Genomic DNA, 24,623 nt, shown 5'->3' with positions numbered 1-24,623 from the left:
TAATCTCTTGTACATAGGCACACACTTACCTTTTCACCCTGTCCCTAAAAATAATATTGTTCAAGCTACCTAGTAGGATAATCAGGTTAGACTGGACTTCCAAGTTTTTAAAGATTTCTTTAAAGTAGGTCCCACTTCAAATCATCCCTGATGACCCATTTTCCAAGTTTATCTCCACTTAAGTCAGCTCATTGTTTATTTTATTTCAGAGTTAATCAGATGTCATGAGAGTCACAGTTTTGATGTCTTTAAACTTTGGAATGGTTGCACCCCAGTGCTTGCACAGAGAAGAAGGGGAGGGACTGTCTGGGTCCGTGGGCACCAGCTGGGCCACTGCTACGGCCCTCCTTCCAGGGGCTTCTGGTATGTCCTTTCTTGCAGTGCTCTTGTTCATGACATTATGGCTCTTCTAAATACCTCTCTTCTTGAAGGCAGGAATTTACTCTTTTCTTTTGACCGGAGTCCAAAGAGACTTCTAAATTGTACTTTTTCTTTCTTTCCAGTTCCTTATATATAATCATACAGAAAATGGTGTCCACCAAAAACAGTATTCCCACTGCCAGATAGAAAAGAATGTGAAACCAAACAGGAGGTTGTGTCTGGAGACCTGAAAAAGTGACAAGGGGAAGAAATGCTAGTTAGAATGCAAAGTGATCTGGCTGAGTTATGTGTGGGAGGGAAGCCTGGCTGACACCTGGTATGCCGGTCCCCAGCAGAGACACAGGTAATTTCAGGGGGCAGGAAGGTGCTGCACCTGGGCTATGTGGTGTACAGTCCAGGGGCAAGCTCCTCATAAGAGCCTAACTGCCAGGGCCCTCAGTGGACTTACTTCCTAGTTTTGGACATAAAGTCTATTTCTCTGCCATTTAATACTTGAAATGAATTTGGGTTGAAGATCAATTTTTCCCAGAGTCTTTGTTTTAGAGCTCAGTCTCCCTACCTCAGCCAGACAGATACTTGGGCAGGTATTTATGTGCAATCCACAAACTCCCTACCTCACCAGTCTACCATGTGAGCTCCTGGAAATAAGAACTGTACCCCCAGTGTCTTCATATCCCCACACCAATGACAATACACAAGAAGAATTCAATATATTGATTAGATTTGGGGGGTGGGGGGTAAAGTGAGGGGGAAAGAAAGAGAAGAGAAAATAGAAAATGAAGAAGGAAGGAAGGAAATAAAGGGGGAAAGGAAAGGGAATTTAATGAAGTTCATGAGAATAGCGAAGGTGCAAATCAAAAGTGGAAAGGCCTGTTCATGGGTTTTTCCTGGCTGGGCGATGAAATCCCCTTAAACAGACCTCAACCCTGAAGGAAGAAAGGGAGCATCTTCTCCATGTGCCTCCTCCTGTCAGTTCCCCTCATTCTCACCAAGCACCTGAAGCTCCAACTTGGGGCTGTGCTTGACCACGCTGCCATCTTCTGTGGTAGCCTCACACCAGTATAAGCCCGAATCTTCTCTCGTAGCAGTTAGTATCTGGTATTCAGAGGCTGTGTTCCTGCTCAGCAGGGTCTTGCTGCCCATGTAGAAGGAGAAATAAAGCTGCAAACCAGGTCTCTGTAGGAGCAACTTTGTTTCACAGCTCAGGTTGACCAGATGCCCCTCCAGGATGGGTGATGACAAAGATGCTTTTAGCACTGGCGCTGGAAATAGCTCTAAAGAAAAAGTTGATGGGGACAGGGTTGCCTGCTTCAGTGTTAAGGTGTTGTTGTTGTTTTAATTTTTATTTATTTATTTTTTAAGATTTTATTTATTTATTTGACAGAGATCACAGGTAGGCAGAAAGACAGGCAGAGAGGAGGAAGCAGGCTCCCCGCCGAGCAGAGAGCCTGATGTGGGGCTTGATCCCAGGACCCTGAAATCATGACCTGAGCTGAAGGCAGAGGCTTTAACCCACTGAGCCACGCAGGCGCCCTGTTGTTGTTGTTTTTTAATAGGAGATATACCCACTTCCTCCTTGGGAAACCTGCACCTAGAAAATGCATCCGTAAGACAACTTTTCCCACTTCTAGCAGAGAGGCATTCCACATAGAAACCCTTATAATGGCCAGCTTCCTCATTTCCTGCTGTGGCCCTCCACACTGTCCAGGCTTCCCTGAATAGCCATATTATTATGTGACCATGCCTTTTGGTAGTGGTCCACCAGGAGTGGACACTGATCTACACACTAGCCAGGTCACTGACTCATTATTTGTGTTACTACTTCAAAAGATAATCTGGGACAATCCTCTCTTTCCCATTAGGAATGATGAATTCTTTTTCAGACAGAAAAAAATTGCTGTAGTTAGTGAGTACTTAGATGAAAGAACAGTCTGGCCCACATGCAAGCTGGAACAGAGGAAGCTGCTTTAGTCAGCAGACATTCAGAAGTAGAACTAGAGAGGCCACATTCCCTCTCAGAAAGTATAACCAAGTCCTAATGTCTTCATGGCTTCTGTTTCTATGGAGCTTTTTATGAGATTCCATTGAGTTCTTTTCTTACCTTTTTTTTTTTTTAAAGATTTTATTTATTTGACCGAGAGATCACAAGTAGGTGGAGAGGGGGAAACAGGCTCCCTGCTGAGCAAAGAGCCCAATGCGGGACTCAATCCCAGGACCCTGAGCTCATGACCTGAGCTGAAGGCAGAGGCTTAACCCACTGAGCCACTGAGGCACCCCCCATTGAGTTCTTTTCTAATAGCTCTCCTACCTCCCATGAGTGAATTCCTTGCAACTAAAATAAAATTGATGAAATAGATCCTCACTATGCCCTGGCCTTCATGTTAGCTCCTGGGATTACTGAGGAGGTATTGTGGTTTACTGGAAAGAGGAACAGACTGAGGCCCAGATGACCTCAGTTCCAGTCCCAGCCTAGCCACTGGTCATTGCATGGCCTTCCATGAAACAGTGACTTCCCCGGGAACTTAAGTCTCTTCACTTGCAAACTTAAGTGATGATTTATGATGGTCCTTAAAACTACAGCTTTGTGACTATTCAGATACATACCTTTTACAGTGATATTTACTCCTGCTGATTCAAAGCGTTGCTTTCCCATGGCTGAGCAGCGATAGATGCCACTGTGACTCAGGTTGGTTTTCAGAATGGTGAATTCAGAATTCCCAGTAGAAAATTTAAAGACCTTGCCATTTTGGTAGAAAAGCACATTGTATATCGTCTTATTCTTCCATCCATGACACCTTAAGGTCAGAGGTTCCCCTTCCGTGACAACTCTGCTAGAGACCTGGAGTAGTAGCCAATCTGGAAATTGTAGACCCAAAATGCGTCTATATAGTAGCAGAGGTAGAAGGAGGCTAGAACTGGGCCCTGGGGGGGTTTCTTATCTTTTTTTTTTCTTTACAACATTTGAACCTCAGAGCTCTGCTGAGTTTGAGGTCCGTTGCCCATCCCTCAATTATCTTTAGCTCTACTGGGAAGAAAAGTAGTCTTTACTACTTTTATTTTTATTTTATTTTTAAATTTTTTTACTTTTACTACTTTACTGCACACAGCCCCTTTTTATCTTCGGTTTCTATTTCAGAAGTTGGTTGGGATAAGAATAATTTACTGTATGTGGTAGGCAGTACTCTAAGATGACACCCCCCCCCTCGTGAATCACACCCTTGCATAATCCCCATGTGTGTGGAACCGGAGACTTGCTTCTAATCAACAGGATATGACAAAGGGTATGGGATGTCTCTGTCATGATGATGCTGCATTATATGACTCTGTCTTAGCTGACTGGCCTGAGAGCCTCCCACTGGCCTTGAAGAAGTGAGCTACTCTGCTAGGAGAGGGCCAAATGGCAGGGGCCTGCCTCCAGGAGTCAAGACTGGCCTCCAGCTGACAGCCAGCAAAAAGTCTAGGACCTCAGGCCAACTACATAAGGAAGTGAATTCTCAAGTCTACAAATGACCACGTGCGCTTGGAAGAACTATAGGAAGGAAGCTGTCATACCCTGATTGCGCCCCCTTCGGAGCACCCGGTGAAGCTGTGCAGAGACTCCTGACTCATGGAAAGACAACAAATGTTTTAAGCTGTTGTGTTTGAGATAATTTGTTACACAGCAATAGAAGAAATGAATACACTCCAACTCTTAAGTTGTTAATGGGATCCCACATACTAAAACAAACACAGAGAATAGCAAACATGTCCAGATGATACATACTTCCAATACACTTCTAAACTGACAGGATACACGTATGTGCAGATCAGTGATCTAGTTGGTAAAAACGAGCTCCAAGTCCAAGGGGCCCTCCCTTTAGGTGTACACCTCTACACATAACAAAAATGCTTCCTTTCTCTTTCCCTGGGGCAGTGGGTTTGGCTAAATGAGGACCAGTATCTTAAATGACAAAAGAAGAGAAGGGACAGTAGTGCTTTTTCCTCCCTCCAGAACTTACCTAAGAATGGAAGGCAGGTATTCCAGTACTAAATGGAGCATGATTTTTATAGTTTCGGATGCTGCCATAGTGTTTCTAAATATAATGAATACTCTTCTCTCCCTTATTCCCATTTTCAACCAAGAGGTGCTCTACCAATAGACTATACTACCCAAACACAGACACCTTTGCTTTATACATCTACAAACACAGTGGTCGATTTTAACACCCCTCCATCTGAAACGGTCAAAAATACTAGTGATGATATATGAAATATTTGAATGACACAATTAATAGAGTTGGTTTTGTGGATTTATATAGAATGCTTAGCTTAGAGAAGATTCATACCTTCCCAACATACATGCAACAGTTACAAATAGTACATACTAGGCCATAAGCAATTTTCAACAAATACTAAAGAACTGATATCATATTTAACAAATTCTTACCAAAATGCCATAAAATTAGAAATCAGTAACAAAAGGCCACCTTCCTAAAACACTTCTAAATAATTCACGAGGAAAGAAAAATACATACATACTAATGAAAATTAAAAATATTTAGCCTTAAGTGGCAATAGGAGTATTATACATCAAAATTCATAGGATGCAGCTTTTAGCAGACATTACTGATTTCCTACTCAAAAGCCATTCTCCACCTTCATCACCTTGGAGCAGGAGGGGAATGCTCACTAAGCCATATGATTAAGACTTAGGTCCTCAAGCCAGCTGTATTTTTGTGGTCTCAGCACACACACACTTAATTGAAGTAACAGAGCTATTGTAACTGCAGTCAAATCCTCCACTGCTGGTTAACAATGGTGAAACATTTTTTTTTGTTAGGATTTTACTTCTTTGACAGTGCAAGCACAAGCAGGGGGAGTGGCAAGCAGACGGAGAGGGAGAAACAGGCTCCACCAGGGAGAGAGAGCCTGACTTGGGGCTTAATTCCAGGACCTGGGGAGCATGACCTGAGCTAAAGGCAGACATTTAAATAACTGAGTCACCCAGGCGCCCCTATGGCAAAACATTTTTAAATAAGGGCATAGAGAGCACCAACCCCAAAACCTGATGTATTATACTACTGTAAATGTAAGCACTTCTTTCACTGAAAAAAGAAAACAGCATAGATAGCAAAAAGACAAGCCACAGAGTGGAAGATATTTGCAACACTTGAAAAAGGACTAATTTCTGAAATATAGAGCCCCTACAAGTCCATAAGTAAAGACAATAAAGAAAAACTGGCAAAAAACCTAGACAGGTAGTTTACAAAAGAGGATATCGAAATAGGTAAGAAGTCTGTAAAATGCTTAATGTAAGGAGTCTTCAGGAAAATGTAAATTAAAACTATGTGATAACTATTGCACATGCACCAGAATGGCTAAACTAAAAAATGCAGAAACTAGTGGTTTGTATGACAGTCTATAACTGTTAAAAAAAAACTGTATGACAGTCTATAACTGGTTAAATAAATAAATAAATAAACCCACGGAGTGTTGATGAGGATGAAGAGGAACCAGAACTCTCAAACTCCACTGGTGGGAGTGTAATATGGAATAACTGCACTTTTAAGAACTAAAGCTGAACAAATAAGCACATTTTGTGACCCAGCAATTCCACTCCTAGGCATATTCCAGCACATATCTATACATATGTACAGCAAAAAAAATGTATAAAAATGTTCACAGTGAATACATTATATGTTTATAAAAAATTAAAAAAAAAATGTCAACAGGGACGCCTGGGTGGCTCAGTTGGCTAAGCAGCTGCCTTTGGCTTAGGTCATGATCCCAGCATCCTGGAATCGAGTCCCACATCAGGCTCCTTGCTCAGGGGGGAGCCTGCCACTCTGTCTGCCTGTGCTCGCTCTCTGACAAATAAATATTTTTTTTAAAAATGTCCACAGTGGGGGCACCTGACCGGCTCAGCTGGTAGAGTGTGTGACTCGATCCTGGGGTTGTGAGTTTGAGCCCCATCTTGGGTATAGAGATTACTTAAAAAAATAAAATCTTTAAAAAAAAAAAAAAAGTTCACAGTGGTACTATTTAGAAGAGGCCCCAGACAGAGGGGCCCCTGGGTGGCTCAGTTGGTTAAGCATCTGACTCTTGATTTTGGCTAGGTTGTGATCTCACTGTCCTGAGATGGAACCCCAGGACAGTGTGGAGTCTGCTTGAGATTCTCTGTCCCTCATGTTCTCCCCTTGCTCTCAAATAATCTTTTTTAAAAATATAAAATATTGGGACACCTGGGTGGCCCAGTGGGTTAAGCCACTGCCTCTGGCTGGGGTCATGATCCCACAGTCCTGGGATTGAGTCCCACATGGGCTCCTTGCTCGGCAGGGAGCCTGCTTCTCTCTCTGCCTCTGCCAGCCTCTCTGCCTGCTTGTGTGCTCTCTCTCCCTCTCTTTGACAAATAAATAAATGAAATATTTTTAAAAAAAAAAAAGTAAAAATATAAAATATATTTTCAATACATCATCATGCTGGGGCTTCTGGAGTCTGTACAGAAGTAAAGAAAATGGCCTCTTCCCACCCCTGCTTCATTTTCTGTTACTTGAACCATGAAACACTTTGCTTCTGCTTGAACTACACAAAATTCTTAAAAAAAATTTTTTTTTTATTTACTTGACAGAGAGAGGTCACAAGTAGGCAGAGGACGGCAGAGAGGAGGAAGCAGGCTTCCCACTAAGCAGAGAGCCTGATGCAGGGCTCGATCCCAGGACCCTGGGACTATGACCTGAGCCAAAGGCAGAGGCTTTAACCCACTGAGCCACCCAGGCACCCCAAACTACACAAAATTCTCAAAACAGTTCTGTCTGGGGGGGCAGTCAAGCCTCTGCCTTCAGCTCAAGTCAAGATCCTGGGGTCCTGATATTACTCCGGGGTCTAAGTTCCCTGCTCAATGGGGAGGCTCCTTCTCGGTCTCGCTCTGTTCATGCCTGCATATTCTCCCTCTCTCAAATAAATTAAAAAAAAAAAAAAGTTCTGACAGCTCCCCTTACATCTGTAGCCTAGGATCTGATTCCCAGAAATCTAAGAGACTCATGAGGAGCGCCTAGCATTTCCTCTGATAGTCTCATATTTCCTTGGCTAAAACACATTACCTCCAAAAGCAATCTAGTCCTTACAAATTTAATTCTGCCTCCAGCATGGATTAACTTTTACATAATCAATTACAGTGAAGCTTTAACTTACTACTTTTGAATAACTAAAGAGCACATTTGAGTGATATGTACTGAATAATGGAATATTTTACCCTAAAAAGTACTGCAGTTTCCATTTCTTGACAAATAGAAACCTTTTACAGATTTAAGTGGATAGTGGGGTTTCTTTCCCCTTGTATTCATCAGTTTAAAATGCTTCATCTCAGGACGCCTGGGTGGCTCAGTGGGTTAAGCCGCTGCCTTCGGCTCAGGTCATGATTCCAGGGTCCTGGGATCGAGTCCCACATCGGGCTCTCTGCTCAGCAGGGGGCCTGCTTCCCTTCCTCTCTCTCTGCCTGCCTCTCTGCCTACTTGTGATTTCTCTCTGTCAAATGAATAAATAAAATCTTAAAATAAAATAAAATAAAATAAAATGCTTCATCTCACAGTAATTTCATGTCCAGAATATTATCTTACAGTTATATTATGAAATGTGCCCCAGCCTATACATAGAGATGTCTATTTCTATTGCTTGTAAACACAAAAAACTGGAAATACACTTCAAGTTTACTAATAGGGAGAATGATTAAATCAGTTAAAGCACAGCAATAAGGCAGATATTTGAAAGTGCACGGTAGATGTCTATTTAAACAGACCTTCAAGGTATTTTAAGTGATAAAAGCAAGGTATAGAAGAGTATACAGAGTATGCTACCAACCACTTTTTTAAAAAGTTCATATACGTATTAGGAGTTTTACTTCTACGACAGGTGACCGTGGGACTAGGGCTTTGGGGTGGAAGAGAGACGTCATTGTTCATCACTGTATGCTTCTCTGAATTATTTACTATGTGCAGGCATAAAATTTTTCAACGAAATTAGGTCATTTTAATTTTTTAAAAAAGATCTTATATCGGGGCGCCTGGGTGGCTCAGTGGGTTAAAGCCTCTGCCTTCAGGTCAGGTCATTATCCCAGGGTCTTGGGATCAAGCCCCACGTTGGGCTGTCTGCTCCGCAGGGTGCCTGCTTCCTCCTCTCTGCCTACTTGTGATCTCTGTCAAATAAATAAATAAAATCTTTAAAAAATAAAAAAGATCTTATTTATTTGAGAGAGAGCATGAGCAGGCAGAGGGAGAGAGAGAAGCAGGCTCCCCACTGAGCAGGGAGCCTGATGCCTGGCTCGATTCTAGGACCCTGAGATCATGACCTGAGCTAAAGGCAGACGCTTACCCAACTAAGCCACACAGGTGCCCCAAAATTAGATCATTCTAAATAATAAAATCTTGGGTCTGAGTTTTATACTGGATAACCTGCTCACAGCTGTCACAGTTGGGGTACTGTTGGGGCAGTTAAAGGACCCTAATGTGATATCCTGAGTATCTTGACTTAATTTCATCTAGTAGGCACATAGAGCTGAGACTCATACTCCAATAAATGAAAACACATATCTGGCATGCAAAAAGGAGAAAACACAAGGAACATCTTGTGATTTCCAACTCTCCTACTCCATGCCATACTCACCCCTGTGGACTTCCAGCTGTACTGGGTCACTTGGCACTGAAAGACCTGTCTGGCACCTGTATTCACCATTGTCATTGACACTGGCAGCAGCAATTCTGTGTCTGGGGGTCAAGGTGTGAATGGCTGTGCCATTGAGAAACCACTGTGTAGAGATGTCCCCAGGTAAATGGGGTCCCTCACACCATAAGTTTACATTTTCCTCTTGGAACACACTGACCCATGGAGGTTGCAAGGTGATCACTGCCTTTGAGGGGTCTGGGGATTTAAAAAAAAAAAAAAAAAGACCAAATGGAATAAAAGGAGGGTCTGAGCAATTGGTAAAGTTTTCTGGGCAGCACAAAGGTAAAAATATATATTTAGATGAGACAGAAAAATAAGCAAATGGGAACCTACAAAAACTAGATACTGAGAGTATCCAGACCCCGTGCAGAGAGCTCTGTTCATGTCAACTGGAGCCAGTTGTCTTGCCCCCTGTGCAATATTTTCCCTAAGGGTTAAACTCAGGCTTTAATTAGCATCTGCACTGGAAACCAATACTCAAACTCTCACTTTGAAACCTTCAGTACTGCTTGGTTCTGTCTGAGGAGAAAAAAGTACTTGGCTTTCTTCTCAAGGAATGTTACAAAACCCGCCAGAGCTACATCTATGGTTTTGCAACCCTGGCCTTTTCCTGCTATTATATACACGTAGGCATTTAGTTCTGAAGTTGGGGCTTTTTCAGGAAATCTTAGAGAGAAACCTTAAAAACCAGGATTTTATCAAAATCATGCTCTGAATATAAGGGACTTTACATAATTTCTAAATCCTTCTTGTTCTATCCTTTCCCCATATTCTCTTCTTCAGGATAACAAAACTCACTCTTTAGAACCGGAACATGGCAGAGGAAGAGAAACTAAGTTAAAGATTACTCACCCGCTGAGATCTGCGCACCAGCTGGCACTGTAAGAGACCAAAGAACAGAGGCATAAGTTGGTCAGTGGGAGATGACAAGGAAAGGAATCGAGGAGACAAAACTAATGTGGACATAGAGGGACCAGCTTAGGTCTCTTGATTCTCTCTCTACCTAGCTCTCTCCAAATCAGGTACTAGTGGTATGTACAGTCTGTAGATGGTTATTGATACGGCTTTATTTTGATATGATGCTTCCAGGCTAAATGTTACTACCAAGTCTCTCTTCCCGTGCTTTTGGTATAATGAGCATGAATAAACCATGGAAGCACAGATCCAGTTGTCCCCATTTTCATGAGTTCTAGCCTAGGATACCAAAGGAAGACAGAAGGTCTTGAGTCCCCATTGTCAAAGCCAGTTCCCCTCTAGCTACCCCCTTCTAAGCCCAACTTACCCCAAAGGAGCAGAGCTGTCAAGAGCCACATGTTACCTCCCAGCTGATCGGAGTAGTGAAGTCTGAAACGTGCAAGATATTGAAGAGTTTCTGCTGGAGGCTCTGGAGTTGAAATTAGAAAAGAGGAAGGAAATTGCCTCTTCTAACCACTACCATCACGCTCCTTTTTTGGGAAATACATCCTTAATTCTTGCAGCATTCTCTCCCCATTCTTTAACTACTTAGCCTCTCTTCCCCAGTTTGAAACTCTGGGTTTGAGGCTTATGAAACTCTCAGAAATCAAAGGAAAGACAAGTTTTTATTGATATTCTAACTGTATTTTCCCTTTATTAATTCTGTTTCTTGGGGCTAAAATATGGCAAATCCTCGTTTCTAAAAGTGGTTCAAAGCCTGGCCAATGCCTCTAAAACTTTATCATTTGAATCCAGATTATTCTATATCAACCTCTACATGACATGGGAGGAATAACTCATTTATAAGAGTTCCTCTACTAGGGCGCCTGGGTGGCTCAGTGGGTTAAAGCCTCTGCCTTCGGCTCAGGTCATGATCCCAGGGTCGTGGGATCGAGCCCCACATCGGGCTCTCTGCTTAGCGGGGAGCCTGCTTCCTCCTCTCTCACTCTCTGCCTGCCTCTCTGCCTACTTGTGATCTGTCAAATAAATAAATGAAATCTTTAAAAAAAAAAAAAAGAGTTCCTCTACTACAATGAGATCTCTATTCCTCTGGGAGTGCATACAGGATCAATGTCCCATTTTGGTTTTTTGGTTTTTTTTTAAGCCACCTCCCTGGATGATATTATGAATTTGAAGTGTTTACCTTGGCTACATCTAAGGAAATTAACTGTTCAAAGTAAATGCTATAGAGAAGAAAAATTACTTACATATGAGTGGAAATATCCCTAAGATGGACTGTCTCTTCATGGACATGCCAGATATATCTAATGTTTTACTGTTACAACCAGCCCTGCAAGTCTTGTACTTAAAAGATTTAAGCACTCAACTTACTATCTCCATAGGACACATTCCTAGAACGAATGTTGCTCAGTCTAAGGAAAGGTATGTTTTTTTCCTTCAGGTAAATGTTGTCAGATTGTCCGTTGTCATTATCATCATCATTGCATATATTTGTAGAGTGCTTATTTTATGCCAAGCAAATATGCTTGGTATGTCTCTTTTCATTTAACCCTCATAATAAACTATGAGTAGACAGACACTCTTGTTGTCTCCATTTTGTAAATGAGGAAACTAGACAAAGTATGAAAGGAATTTAGTAATTTGCCCAAGGTTGTAAAAAGTAGAAGCCAGGTTTAAACAGGCAGTATGATTTCCTTCACTTTCTCACCAAGAGAGTGTAAAATTACCCAGCCCATCCCTCACAATTCCTTTGTAGGAAAATAGTTGCTTCTTTGAAAAATGAGCGAATGATCAGGAAACATGGGGAAATGAATATGGAGTGAAAGACATCCATAATCTGGAAGGATGAAATACTTTTTTTCCTAACAAGTATCTGTAGATCTGTAGTTTCTAAATGGAGCAAACACTGTTAACTAAGGCAGATAGACAAATCTCCAGTATTTAATGATCAATGAAAATCATGATGCCCAGAAGAGTCACAGGAGAATTTACATCTATATATGACAGTTATATTTCCATATACTGATTTTTTATAAGATCATCATATTCATAAACTTCATACTTTTAAAATCACTTCACAAATACACTTTTCTCAAAGGGAGATGCCAAGTCTTATTTGCCTATTTTAACTAAAAATTTTCTCTTCTTTACTACAGAAAACAATTTGTGAACAATTATTTTGTATATTTTTTTTAAGGATTTTTTATTTATTTATTTGACAGACAGAGATCACGAGTAGGCAGAGAGAGAGAGAGGAGGAAGCAGGCTCCCCGCTGAGCAGAGAGCCAGATGCGGGGCTCGATCCCGGACCCTGGGATCATGACCTGAGCCGAAGGCAGAGGCTTAACCACTGAGCCACCCAGGTGCCCCTATTTTGTATATTTTTTAAGGTAAAATAATTTAAATCTCATACAGAATTGACCAAAAATTTATTTTTACACTCTTTACAAGTAAAAAGCAGTCAATAATACTTTATTCTCTACTTAATTCCTTCTTTAACAACCATATTTTTAGGAATTATTGAAACCTATCAACAAAGTTTTAAGTACTTGCATATAATTGTCTATAGCACAATTTTGCTTAATATGTTTTGTATACTGTTGTATATCTCTTGAATAGCTATAATAATACTACCTTTATATATTCACTAATGCTGGAAGTGTTTTTCAAGAGATTCAGTAAACTTTATCTGATGTTTTTCTTCAACAGCCACTCATTATGAAAAGTTCCTGATTGGTTCAATTTCAAGTTTCCATTAGAAATTCAATGATTTTTTTATCCTTAGTTAATTCTTACTACTTGATCTATCAATCCTTTCAACATTTCATTGCAAGAGAAAGGACCCCTTTTATGACAACATAAAAAAATTTCCAAGAACTTTACTACTGGTGACACAATTCTGACCCTCAATATTCTGATGAATAATGATGAAAATAATAGTGATTTTTTTTTCATAGTGACCTATGAGGGAGGCAGACTAGACTATAGGTAAGGAACTTCACTACAAGTGAAATTGGCAGTTTGAAGAGCATTTCATAATGCAATACTACTTCAGCTAGAAGCTTCTACTCTAATGATTCAGCTAATGCTTCTGCCTACAGTTCCTCCAGCGGAGTCCAAATAATAAGTAACCTTCACTTTGTGATCAAAGTTTGTGGGAGTCAAACCAGTTTTTCTGAACTTTGAAAAGCTCTCAGCTCACAGAACTACTAGGGGTGGGTTAGTGTGAATTGATGGACTCTAAGATTTTGCGATAGGAGAGTTATTTGAATGAAAATATTGTACTTTTTAGAAATCAGAAGCAGCACATACGGTAGTCTTAATCCTTAAAACTTTCCACACAATAACTTTGTTTCTTAGGGTTTTATCCTGTCTATTTGGATGAGGTTGACTCTTATCACAGTCTCCAACTTGTTTTTGCCACCACAATTAGTTTCTCCAATAGCTTCCAGGCTGAATCTCAACAAAAAGTAAAAACAAAACTTACTGGAAAGGCAGGGTAACAAAGCAGACGAATCCATCTAAACAAGGCTGGAACTCTCCAACATTTTACCTAAATGAGAATATCTTGCTATTACCTATCTCAATTTTGTGCATGAGACATAAAGCTAAAAGAGGTCAAGCACCTTGCTCATAGAAAGTTAATAAATAGTGCAGTGAGTGAGTGCACAGCTCCAAGTCTGGTTTTGTGCAGTAGTGATATAATAATGGTAAGATTTAGCAAAAACAGAATTATTGTTAATTGACCCCAAGTATGCTTACCTCTGTACTGTAACTCAGAAATATTTTCTGAGGGAATTGGCAGCTTTATCCTATGGAAAAGAAGTCAAAGCCAGATGCCCTCTGGGGAAAATGAACTCTTTGCTGTAGAATTGTGCTAGAGATAAAGCATTTGTATCTCTTGGCAGCTGGTTAGTGTAAATAATGGAATGGTCTCCAGTATTGGTAACTGCAGACTGTGGCTAAGAATTCTGTTTTTATCTATGGTCTGGCCATTGTTCCATTTGCATATTCAGTCCTTCATCTAGAATCCACTACAGTCACACTTTTATTCTCATCATTCTCCTGAAACTGCTCTTGTCAAGCAAAACCTTTTTGCTGAACCTAATGGTCAGCTCTTAATCCTCAATTAATCTAATCATCAACATTTTACAGTTGATCCTTTCCTCTTCCTGGAAACATTTTCTTCACTTGGTGGGGGAAAAAATAAATTTTGAAATGAAATAAAAATAGCTAAAATTAAGAATTCGATTTAAGAGTTCAACAGGAGAGAAGTCACAGCTGAAGAGAAAATAGTAAAACAGAACATGAGGAAGAAGAAAAAATTCAAAATGTAGGAAAAGGAAAAAAATGTAATATTAAACACACAAACAAAAAATAGCAAATGGGGTGAGAAAGTGTATCTTATATTTTGGTTAGAGTCTTGGAAGTAGAAGAGAGCGAGAAAACAAGGCAAAAGCAATATTTGAAGAAGTAATATTTGAGAGTTTTCCAGGCAATATCGGGAATCAACAGATTCCAGAAGGCCAACCAATCCCATACTAGATAAATAAAGCGACATCATTACTAGAGAAATCAGTAAAACTGCATAAGATAAAAAACAAAGACAAAAATTGTAAAAACAAAACAAAAACCCCAGAGAAAAAGGAGAGATTACATTCAAATCAGCAGCAGTCAGACCACTGACTAACTTCTGAAAAACAAAAATCAAATGCAAATTTTTTCAATATTCTGAGAGTAACTGCCTCCTACACTTACGTACTTAAAAAAAGTCTTCAATAATTAAAGTAAAATAAAGGCACTTTCAGATTAAAAAACACTGAAACAGCTCTTCCCAAGCAGACTAACACAAAAGAAATTTCTAAATGATGTTTCTCAGGCAGAAGACAAATGATTCCATATGGAAAGACAGGCATGGAAAGATATAAAGAGAAAGGCAACCATAAATACATGGATAAATCTAACATTGATCATACAAAAGTATATAAATTCTGGCGCTTAATACTCAAAGCTACAGCAAATAACAAATGCATATATGTGGATGACACTAAAATGGAATTAAAATATTCCAAGGTCTCTACAGTGTCCAGGATGAGGGTAAATGCAGTAAATATTACTATGCTTGATAAACCAAGGGATAAAATTAATGAAAAAAGAAAAACTTAAGATTAAGACTAATTTTTAAATTAATCACTGAAAGAACAGAAGTGAAATGCAATGAAAAACATAGAAGGACAAATGGAAGTAAAGTATATAAACAATAAAAAAAGTTATAGTGGTTTAATATAACTAATTCAAAAAGAGAAAGAAATAAAAACATAGATCAAGGAGGAAAATAGAAAAAAGATGGTAGATTTAAAATTAATTATTTCAACAATTATTATAAAGACAAGTAGACCTAATTATTCAGTAAAAAATAAATACTGCTAGACTGGATTTAAAAATTAACTATATGCTTTATTCAAGGGACATAACAAAACCATAAAGTGATAGAAAGGTTGAAAACAACAGAAGAGAAAAGGAGCACTATTGAAAACATTAACCAAAAGATAGCTACATTAATAGACTTAAAGGCAAAAAGCATGACTTCAGTATATGTCTCTACTGGAATATAACCATCCATTTTTAATTGCCTTTTCTGCTACTTGGTTATCATGGGTAATGATGTATAAATTAATCTCCAAGAGCCATTTTGTTAGACAAAAAGCTTTGATACTTTCTTCTTTACCCTTCAACTATAATGAACAAATAAATCTTTAAAGATATCTTATTTTTAAAATTTATGTGTGATTACTGTCATATTATAATTTAGGATGATTCCCTGGCCACAGCCTGCACTGAAGTCAGAGCTTCTACCCTAGATGAATCCTAGGTTATCAAATGCCTGGTGTCAAGGGAGACTGCTAGAAAGAACCGCAAGAAAGCACCCAGGCATGGGGCTGGGTAGATGGTGGTGCCAGATTCCTTGCCTGCCTTGCCCAGCTTTCTGCTTACACTTTTGTCTCTGTCTCCCATAGTGTTTCAAATGCTCATTGATGTGGCTCCTCTCATGCCAACTGCTTTCCTGATCACAGGGCCAACAGTGGGAAGTATTTGGTCCAGAACAATCTTCCACTACCCCCACTGAAGTTCCAACATTGTCCCCCAACCCTCACCCCTTAATTTTGTTTCCTCAGAACACCAAAACTGGTGATGGCCATTCCTCTGTCCTACTTCTTGGGGTATCCCCTAAATTATTGTGTTTCCTAAGTGTGTAGCAAAGAAACAGAGGTTGTATACTCTCCTGCACTTTCAGCCTTCTGGAGCTGACATTCTGGACAGAGTAGAGATAAGGTGCACATGCTTCTGCTTTGGCAGTTATCACATTATCACTTGATGTAGTCGCATTTATGAAGTGTGGACATGTGATCAGTCAAATCAGAGAGTTCAGTCGTTAATTGAGTGGTTGACAATTAAAACTGACCGGTTAATTGAGTGGTTGACAATTTAAACTGACTGGCTTTGATTGGCTTTAGAACTTCCTAGCACTTCTCCCACACTTCAGTTTCTCTCTTGTTCTGAACAGTTTTCATTCTACATTTGCTATGCCCACCTAAATCAGAAAGTCTGAATACTCCTCTCTTTGTATAGTACCTGTAGCTGTCTGATACGCTTTTTCTGATAGAAAAGGCAAATACTTAGCATTCAAAAGAACAACTGACTTCTCAGACACTAGGTTCCTGAAGTTAACTTAATGTATGATTTTGACCATTCATGATAAAATGACCTGTACAATGACCTATAGAGAGAAATTTTCTATTGGCCAAATTTCTCAACTTTCTGGTCCAACTTAATACATAGGTGGTTCAAGAAAAGTTAATGGAATAGCAACCTAAAGGAGAGATTGCGACATTCTTTATGTTCCTCAAGTCTCCTTCCAGGGATATATATATACATGTATCATGACAACAGAAAATCAGAATCAGGATTGACAAGGAAGGGAAATCTTCTGGCCTTTATCCACAAGTAATTCCCAAAGAGAAAAATACACACTGAAGTTATTCTTCATATTCTAAGATACTTATCTGCTAGTAGGTGATGTCATGATATTAGAAGTTTTGCACATGAGTATGGCAAGAATATCAGTTCCAAATGTTACATACATGTCCCCAGCAACATACAAGAACTTACTTTACACCCTAGAGGAATAGTTGTGCAACTCACGCCAAGCACTAATCCTTCCATGATCATAGCCCTTGTCCTAGTCCCAAGGCTGCAAACCACTGTGCAGGGACACTCTTTAATCATTTTTATTTTCCAAACACTGCCCACTTTATTCTTTCTCTCCCTCTCCTCAACTGACTGCAGTGTTGCCCCTGCCTGTTGGATCTTTGCATAGACCAGACTTGACCTTATAATAAAGTCTCAAGAAGAGGTAGTAAATGAAGTTACTGTGGTGAAGAAAAACAGTTAATTGTATGGGCCTGCAACCAAACCTGGGACAGTCAGGCAGGAGGTGAGATGCTTGCTACTGAAGCACCAGTATTCTTAGGTTAAGGTGTCCTTTGGCTTCTAACATATCCGATTACTTCATGAGGTTGCTTCTCTCACAACCCACAGCAGGCCCAAAGATTTCATCTACAGGGTTTCACAGAAATCGAGCAACCTGTCTATACAGGGACTCAGTGACCGCACAGATCCCAGCTATATTAAGCAGCCCCCTCTGGAGCCTGATCTGGGATAGAAGAGAACCTCAGGTGGGATCTGCTCCTTCGAAAGGGTACAAATTCTCAGCTGAAGAATCCAAAACTGTCCCTGTGTGGAAACTTCTGTGCTCCTAGGACACCTCTGAAGCTTGACTCTGAAGAATTCCCATAAAACCAAATTTCAAAATATGTTCTCCACGGAGCTTCCTATTGGGCGTTTTGGTAGCCTTTATCCCAGCTGTCAGGAAACTGACTTGGTGAAACTGAAAAATTAGTACCTCAGGTTTACCAGCACAGTGACTCACTTTGTTCTTGCTTCCCTATTACCAATCCCTTTCAGAGACTTGTACTTCTCCAATTTGTATATGTGTTTCAAGCCAACACAATCCTGAACCCACTAGCTCTACGAGTTATCCACCGCAGTTCTTTCCCAACACCTTCTCTGGCTCCCATGACCATGAAAGGAAGGACTACTGTTGGTTAGCTACTGTGGTGGTGGAAGTGGATTTAGGCAATAGTTATGTCCAGCTTTCCACCATGGAATGATCAGTGAGAATGCAATGTGGCAAATGGATTGAAGTAGACTAGGCTGGCTGTAAGAGAACGAGTTTTTTATCTCCTTATATTAATGGAAGTAAGAGGTGATAGATGGAACAAAAGACCTCTATGTTAATATTTCAACAATAAAGTATTTCTTTAAAATAGTCTACTTGTCATACAGCTAGTAAATCAAAGCCAATTAATTTGGGAAATTAGATTCTCCAAAACATTGATTGCAAACTTAATCTTTTTATCTTATATCCATTCAAATGTTTTATACACATTAAAAAACCAGATGCATTCTAAGGTTACAAGATTGATCATCACTCTTTTACCAAAAAAAAAATAAAATAAAAAAATAAAAGCTACAAAGGACTAACTACATAAACTAGAATTTATTTCTTCATTATATCTATCTTGATTCTGTTCTTTCCCCTCCTTTCCATCTGATACTAATTTTGGTTCCAATTCTTATTTCTTCCCTGGATAAGAATTTTACTCACCTAACCTACAAGTTAGGTTACATTCCCAGAACCACTAAGACAACAGTTTGAGGTTGACAATTGAAGATTTAGGAAGAAAAACATGGGACCTAGATGAATTTCTTATGTTTTTCTATAGGAGTCTGTTATGCAGCTGGAAACAGCCCCTCTCAGAATTAACAGTTTGATCAGACAAATCAGGTATTATTTTTATATGTATAGTTTTGTCTAGTATAAGTTTTCTATAAAAACCTTTGGTTTGGGTGCTTTTATTAGGTATTAGTCAGCACTCTAAAAAGCCAGTTTGGGAATACTGTCAACTTGTTCTGGATACCCCTAGATTTCACCTATAGCACACCACAGAAATAGGCATTGGTGGTCCAGTGGCAGAACTCTTGCCTCCCATGTGGGAGATCCGGGTTTGATTCCTGGCCAATGCAGTGGGCTTTCCTTCATTTCCGTGAGGTTTTCATATTTTTATCCCACAAAATTATACTGCGTAGGCAAATAGCGTCATTTAGGAGTTTTGGTTGCTATTGCTGCAGTGCTTGCATTGAGCAACCACCGTCTTTGAAAAGGGGAGTGTTTCCGGGTGGTTTGCAGTTTAGACTGGACTTAAGGCCACAGTTACTTTCAGTCTTTCCCCTACAGGACCCACGGAACGCAAAGGGCCACCAGGTCACTGAGGCCCGTACTGGACCTGGGGTCGGCCGCTGGGCCACGTCTCACCCAGGAGCAAGAGCAGCAACGGGAAGGTCGCCGGAGGGGAGCCGCCGCGGGGCCCGGCAGACACCCCAGTGGCCGGGGTGGCGTTGGCGGCCCCGAGGAAGGCGCAGGCCGGTGGGCGTCAGGGGAGCTGCGGCCAGAGGCCCCTCGCTCGTGCCGCCGCACCGCACACCTACAACCGAGTAGTTCGCGTGACCGGCCGCCGCGGTCCACGGTCCTCCCGCCGGCCCATCGCGGTTCCGGGGAAGGACGCCGCGTGCCCGGCGATGCGCCTCAACAGGTGTGGGCCCGAAGAAGAAGAGTATACTTGTGAAAGGAAGAGGAACTAAAGACTCCGGGAACTGTGGACCCGGGTTTGTTCTCTAGCTCTTGGGCTCTCCTTGGAAAGGATTCTGATTAGAGGGTAGTAAGGGCGTGACTGCGTTAGACACTGTGGGTGATTAACTTTCATCTAAGAATAGCTTAAAATTTAAGTTTTTTAAGCTTATTTTCAAGTCACCAACATTTTTCCTTTTTAATAATTTATTCATGTCCAAGGACTTTCTTATTCTGGCATTATATCTTTCTACATTTTACTGTAAACTGATGGTGATTTTTTTTTTTTAAAGTCCTTACCTGGGCAAGACTGTGTTGAAATCATCAGGGTTGTTACTATTTTAACTTGTTTGGGAATCCCTGTATTTGTTGGATAAACATTGTAATGTGATACATAATTTCTCATTTTTTAAGATTTTTCTCTAAACAGGAGTCAGACTGTAGAGAGAACAATCTAGGGGCCTTGATCTTATTATAAAAAGGAAAATGATACAGTACTTAGGTGAGGAGGCACACTGAAAAGACTCATCAGGTACCAGGGATTGACCCTGGATGATCAACTTGAAAACAATACCATAGTCAAGCTATTAGACTTTAAAGGTAAAGAAAACATCTTCAGGTTCTCCAGGTGAAACTATGAAATAGGTTACAAACTCAACAGAATTAGATGACCACTAACACAGAAAGCAAGGCAACAGTGAAGCAGCATTTTCAAGCAACTTACATAAAGGGATGCCTGGGTGGCTCAGTTGGTTAAGCAGCTGCCTTCAGCTTGGGTCATTATCTCAGGGTTCTGGGATCAAGTCCCCCATTGGGCTCTCTGCTCAGCAGGGAGCCTGCTTCCCTTCCTCTCTCTCTGCCTGCCTCTGTGCCTACTTGTGATCTTTCTCTCTGTCAAATAAATAAATAAAATCTTAAAAAAAAAAATTTAGCCTGAGTGAAAAAATAAATAAATAAATTTAGCCTGAGTGCCTAAACCCTCTGATGTCCAAAATCCGACTGTATAAATAATGTCCTATTGATTGGCAAGTTAAAAATTTCAATCTCAACAGCTCTGACTGCAGTGTTAACAGATATCTACCAGCAAGAGTGACTGATAAACCTCATCAGTTTTCAGGAGCTTGCTTGCCAAACAAAGTTTCTTGGGACTATGTAGATAAATCTTTCTGGCAATGCTCAATCCTTCTAGCAGCCGAAAGGAAACAAATGAACAAAAAACCCGTTTTTTTCTCACAGAGAACTAGAGTTTCTGATACAGATGCTACCACTGCATGCTAAACTTGTAAGTCCTGCCAAAGTTTGACCTGTTTGTTTTTCAGCAAAAGTTGTTCTTCCACTGTCTTATGGCCTTCATACTTTTTGATGAGAAATCTACACTATGGTTCAAAGTTTGAAAAGTACAGAAATAACATTAAAGTAATAATCTCCATTGCCTCCAAACTGAACTGTCCAAAATAAACAGTGTTTAAAATACAGTGAGTATAATTTCAAAAATGGTGGAATTAGAGCACTAACTGGTGGTTTGGCCAGAGGACCAAAAAATTCCCAAATCTCATTCTGCCAATAACCTAGGTTCCCTGGTGGGTGCAAGGGTTCCTGAGGGAGATATACACACCAAGAAAAGTGGCAACATGTATATAATCACAATTTGTTAATGGTAGGGCTTGTGTCACAGTAGAGGGAAGCCTAGGAAACCAGTCAGTTAAAGGTCTTAGAGGGTTTTCCTTCTGTCTAAGCACAAAACCACCTTAACCAAACTTCCCCAAATGAATCCGATGGTACAAGTTCTTTGAACAGAGAGTGCCAGGAAAAAAAGGTGGATAGATGCAGGATTAGAAGTTCCACTTGTCACCAGCCAGGCTGACAGTTTTGATGGTCAGGTAGGAAAGGGGCAGCAGAAGCCACACCCGTTCGTATGATGTTTTATTATAGTGTGTCCTCAACCATTAGAAAAGGAAGCTCAGTATCTATCCTGGTATGTGAAGGATGAGAAAAGTGTTTGCTCCTCCACTGGAAATTAAGGGTTAGGAAGGAGGGAAAAAAATTCTACACGAATATTTCCCTTTGCTTTTCTGATCTCATTCCAAATAACAATAAGAGAGACAAATTAGGTAAGTCCTTCAAAAAGCCATTTTCCCCCATGGTCATTCCTGTGTATCATACTGGGTCAGGAAATGGGCAACAACTGACCAAGGGAGGCCATTTTACTATTATAGCATAGCCCTCTAAAGTATGTGAGAACGGCATAAATTCAGTTAATCTCAGGGCTACACTAAAAGGTTACAACACCTTCCTACTATACTTCATTTTTGGAATCATAAATAGCAGCAGTACGGTATGTATTACTGTGTCGCTGAACACAGCTCGTCAGGTAATGTTATACAGTGTGCAACAGATGACAGCATAAGCCAACTATATCAGTGTGAATAATGTAAGATGTGAAATTTTATTATTAAATCTTATTATTTTTATTGTTTATTATTATATTATTAACTTCTTATTATCACTGAATTTCCTTTAGAAATAAATAAAAATAGATAAAAATTACTGATCCAATAAAGCAAATTCCCTCCACTAATGTTCTCCTCAAAACAGATAAAGTGGAGGCCCCTGGTTGGTTCAGCCAGAAGAATAAGTGACTCTTGATCTCCGGGTCCTCAGTTTGAGCCCTACATTGGGTGTCAAAATTACTAAAAATAAATAAACAGAAAGGATGAATACTTACCATTTACATCGACATGGATGGAACTGGAGGGTGTTATATTGAGCAAAATAAGTCAATCAGAGAAAGAATTATTGATTTCACTCATATGTGGAACATAAGAAACAGCGAAGAGCATCATAGGGAAAGGGAGGGAAAACTGCGTGGGAAGCCATCAGAGAGGGAGACAAACCCTGAGAGACTCTTAACTATAGGAAACAAACTGAGAGTTGCTGGAGGGGATGGGAGGGGGAATGGAGTAATTGCCGGATGGGCAATAAAGAGGGCACCTAGTGTGATGAGCAACTGATGAATTATTGAACTCTACATCTGACACTAATGATGTACTATTTGTTGATTAATTGAATTTAAATTTTTAAAAAACTGAAATAATTAAAATAATAAAATAACTCTTATCTTCCTTCTTTTTTTTCTTTTTCTTTTCTTTTTTTTTATAGAGAGAGCTGAGCAGGGTGTTAGGGGTGGGCAAAAGGAAGGGCAAAGGGAAAGGGAGAGAGATTCTTAAGCAGGATCCAGGCCCAGCATGTAGCCCTAGGCAGGGCTGGATCCCACCACCCTGAGATCACGACTGAGCAGAAATTAAGAGTGAGATAACTCCTATCTTCCTTTTAAAAAAATAAAGTGGCCATCAAAACGAACATTGAATTATTAAAACAACTTCTCTCTGGTTTTTAAAAATCTGCTCTGCTTCCAACCATTGTTAGGTCTTCAGAAGCTGTCATCTTCATTTCTGGTGCTCATGTATTTCTCCCAACACTTCCGAAGATGGATTTAGGGACCCTCCTGTGCACCACCTCCCCAAGTTCCTCAAGGTGAAACATGTCCATGAAACTATTCAAGTAACAGCTCCATAGCCACAAAATTTAGAATCCGCAAGACCACTCAGGCAAAAAGTCCAGACTTAAACGTTTACTACAACTAATCTTACGTGGAAGAAAAGGTAAACACCCGAGCAGAACATGGAGACTTCAAGATCGCTGAGATAATAGGCAATTCTTCCAGTTTATTTGTCCCTTGTGGACTCAAAGGCTATGGGAAAATCAACTCTGAAGAGGTTGGTTGGTGGTAAATAAAGTTTGAGATTATATTTAAAACACAGAAAATTTATAGTGCTAGTTTTAAATGCGCGGTGGGGGAATGAACAAGTTGCGGCGCATAATTGGTGCTTACAGGTTGGTGGGTAGTAAAGAGGAGAGTCTGAAATTCTCCATTTCACTTAGCAGTTCTACTTTCTGGAATGTAGCCTCAAAAAATAGTGAGCTTTATTTTCCCGCCAGTCTTGGAAGAGAACCAAAACACAGAGCTCAACAAACTGTGGAGCAACGACCCATTCCCTGACCGGGAATCGAACCCGGGCCGCGGCGGTGAAAGCGCCGAATCCTAGCCACTAGACCACCAGGGAAACTCAAAAGTTCCTTTCTTAAAAATCCTCTGAGAGGAGTTAGCCCTTGCCTGATCTCTCTAGAAAAGCCTCCCGGATCTGCCTTTACCTTGCCTCCCGCTCTTGAAAAGAATTCTCCCTAAGTCCATTCCCTCCCTGCTTTCTCAAAAAAAGAGCCCCACAAGAAAGACCGATAGCTATGCGGGACAGCAGACGCGCCCCGGCCCCCCCCCGCCAGGTCCACACGTCCCGGCACCAATACCCGCCTGGCGGCCGCTCAAAATCACCCTGAGAACGCGCCTTCATGAGGCGGCCGCGCGCCAACACCAAGTCTCGAAGAGGACCCGGCAGCGCAAGGCGCCCGGCTTAACACCCCGGAGTCCCCAACATCAGCCGGTGGACTCCGGGGGACGCAGCAACCCACGCGGCGCGGATCGAGACCGCTTTCAAGAAGCTTCGGCAGCCCGAACCGGACCCGGCTCCCGCCCCCCTACAACCCGCCGCCCTGCGCTTCCCCCCTACCTTAGCCGCTGAGCTGCACGCTAGGCCGGAACAGTCCTTTTCCACGCCGGCCTTTCTCCCACGCCACACAGCCGCTCTGTTCGAAGGCGTGTTTCTTCTCTTCTCCGCCGCGGTCTCGGAGCCACACGCTCTTCTCCCGGCGGCCCGCCTGTGGCGAACAACTCTCCCGACACCGGCGGCGAGGACTACGCTCGGACCCCGGGCTGGGCCGCCTTGAAGCCTCTTCCCCGCCCCGCCTCGAGGGGCAGGGGCAGGGC

At 41.0% G+C, this 24,623-nt stretch overlaps 1 protein-coding gene and 1 non-coding gene across 3 annotated transcripts; both read right to left on the bottom strand.

The window, feature by feature from the left end:
* Positions 1-173: 173 nt before the first annotated feature.
* On the bottom strand, positions 174-24,455 carry FCGR1A (Fc fragment of IgG receptor Ia). Of its 2 annotated transcripts, none has more exons than XM_032301694.1 (7): positions 24,367-24,455; positions 10,361-10,462; positions 9,931-9,957; positions 9,019-9,273; positions 2,986-3,237; positions 1,371-1,655; positions 174-607 (listed from the first exon to the last, which is right to left on the bottom strand). In XM_032301694.1, exons 2-7 carry the CDS (start codon positions 10,389-10,391, stop codon positions 399-401), a joined length of 1,059 nt encoding a protein of 352 aa, XP_032157585.1. In that variant the 5' UTR covers positions 10,392-10,462; positions 24,367-24,455; the 3' UTR covers positions 174-398. The 2 variants fall into 2 exon arrangements, 1 of the variants encoding a protein (XP_032157585.1); XR_004276066.1 differs by having other exon boundaries at positions 522-607; positions 1,301-1,655.
* On the bottom strand, positions 23,794-23,865 carry TRNAE-UUC. Its single transcript has one exon. It is a non-coding gene; the product is annotated as a tRNA-Glu (tRNA).
* Positions 24,456-24,623: the final 168 nt, after the last annotated feature.

This window comes from Mustela erminea, chromosome 10, assembly GCF_009829155.1.
Source record: "Mustela erminea isolate mMusErm1 chromosome 10, mMusErm1.Pri, whole genome shotgun sequence".
In the NCBI taxonomy this organism is placed as follows: Eukaryota; Metazoa; Chordata; class Mammalia; order Carnivora; family Mustelidae; genus Mustela; species Mustela erminea.
Note: the sequence above shows the minus strand (reverse complement) of the source record. Positions and strands in the feature narration are given on the sequence as shown.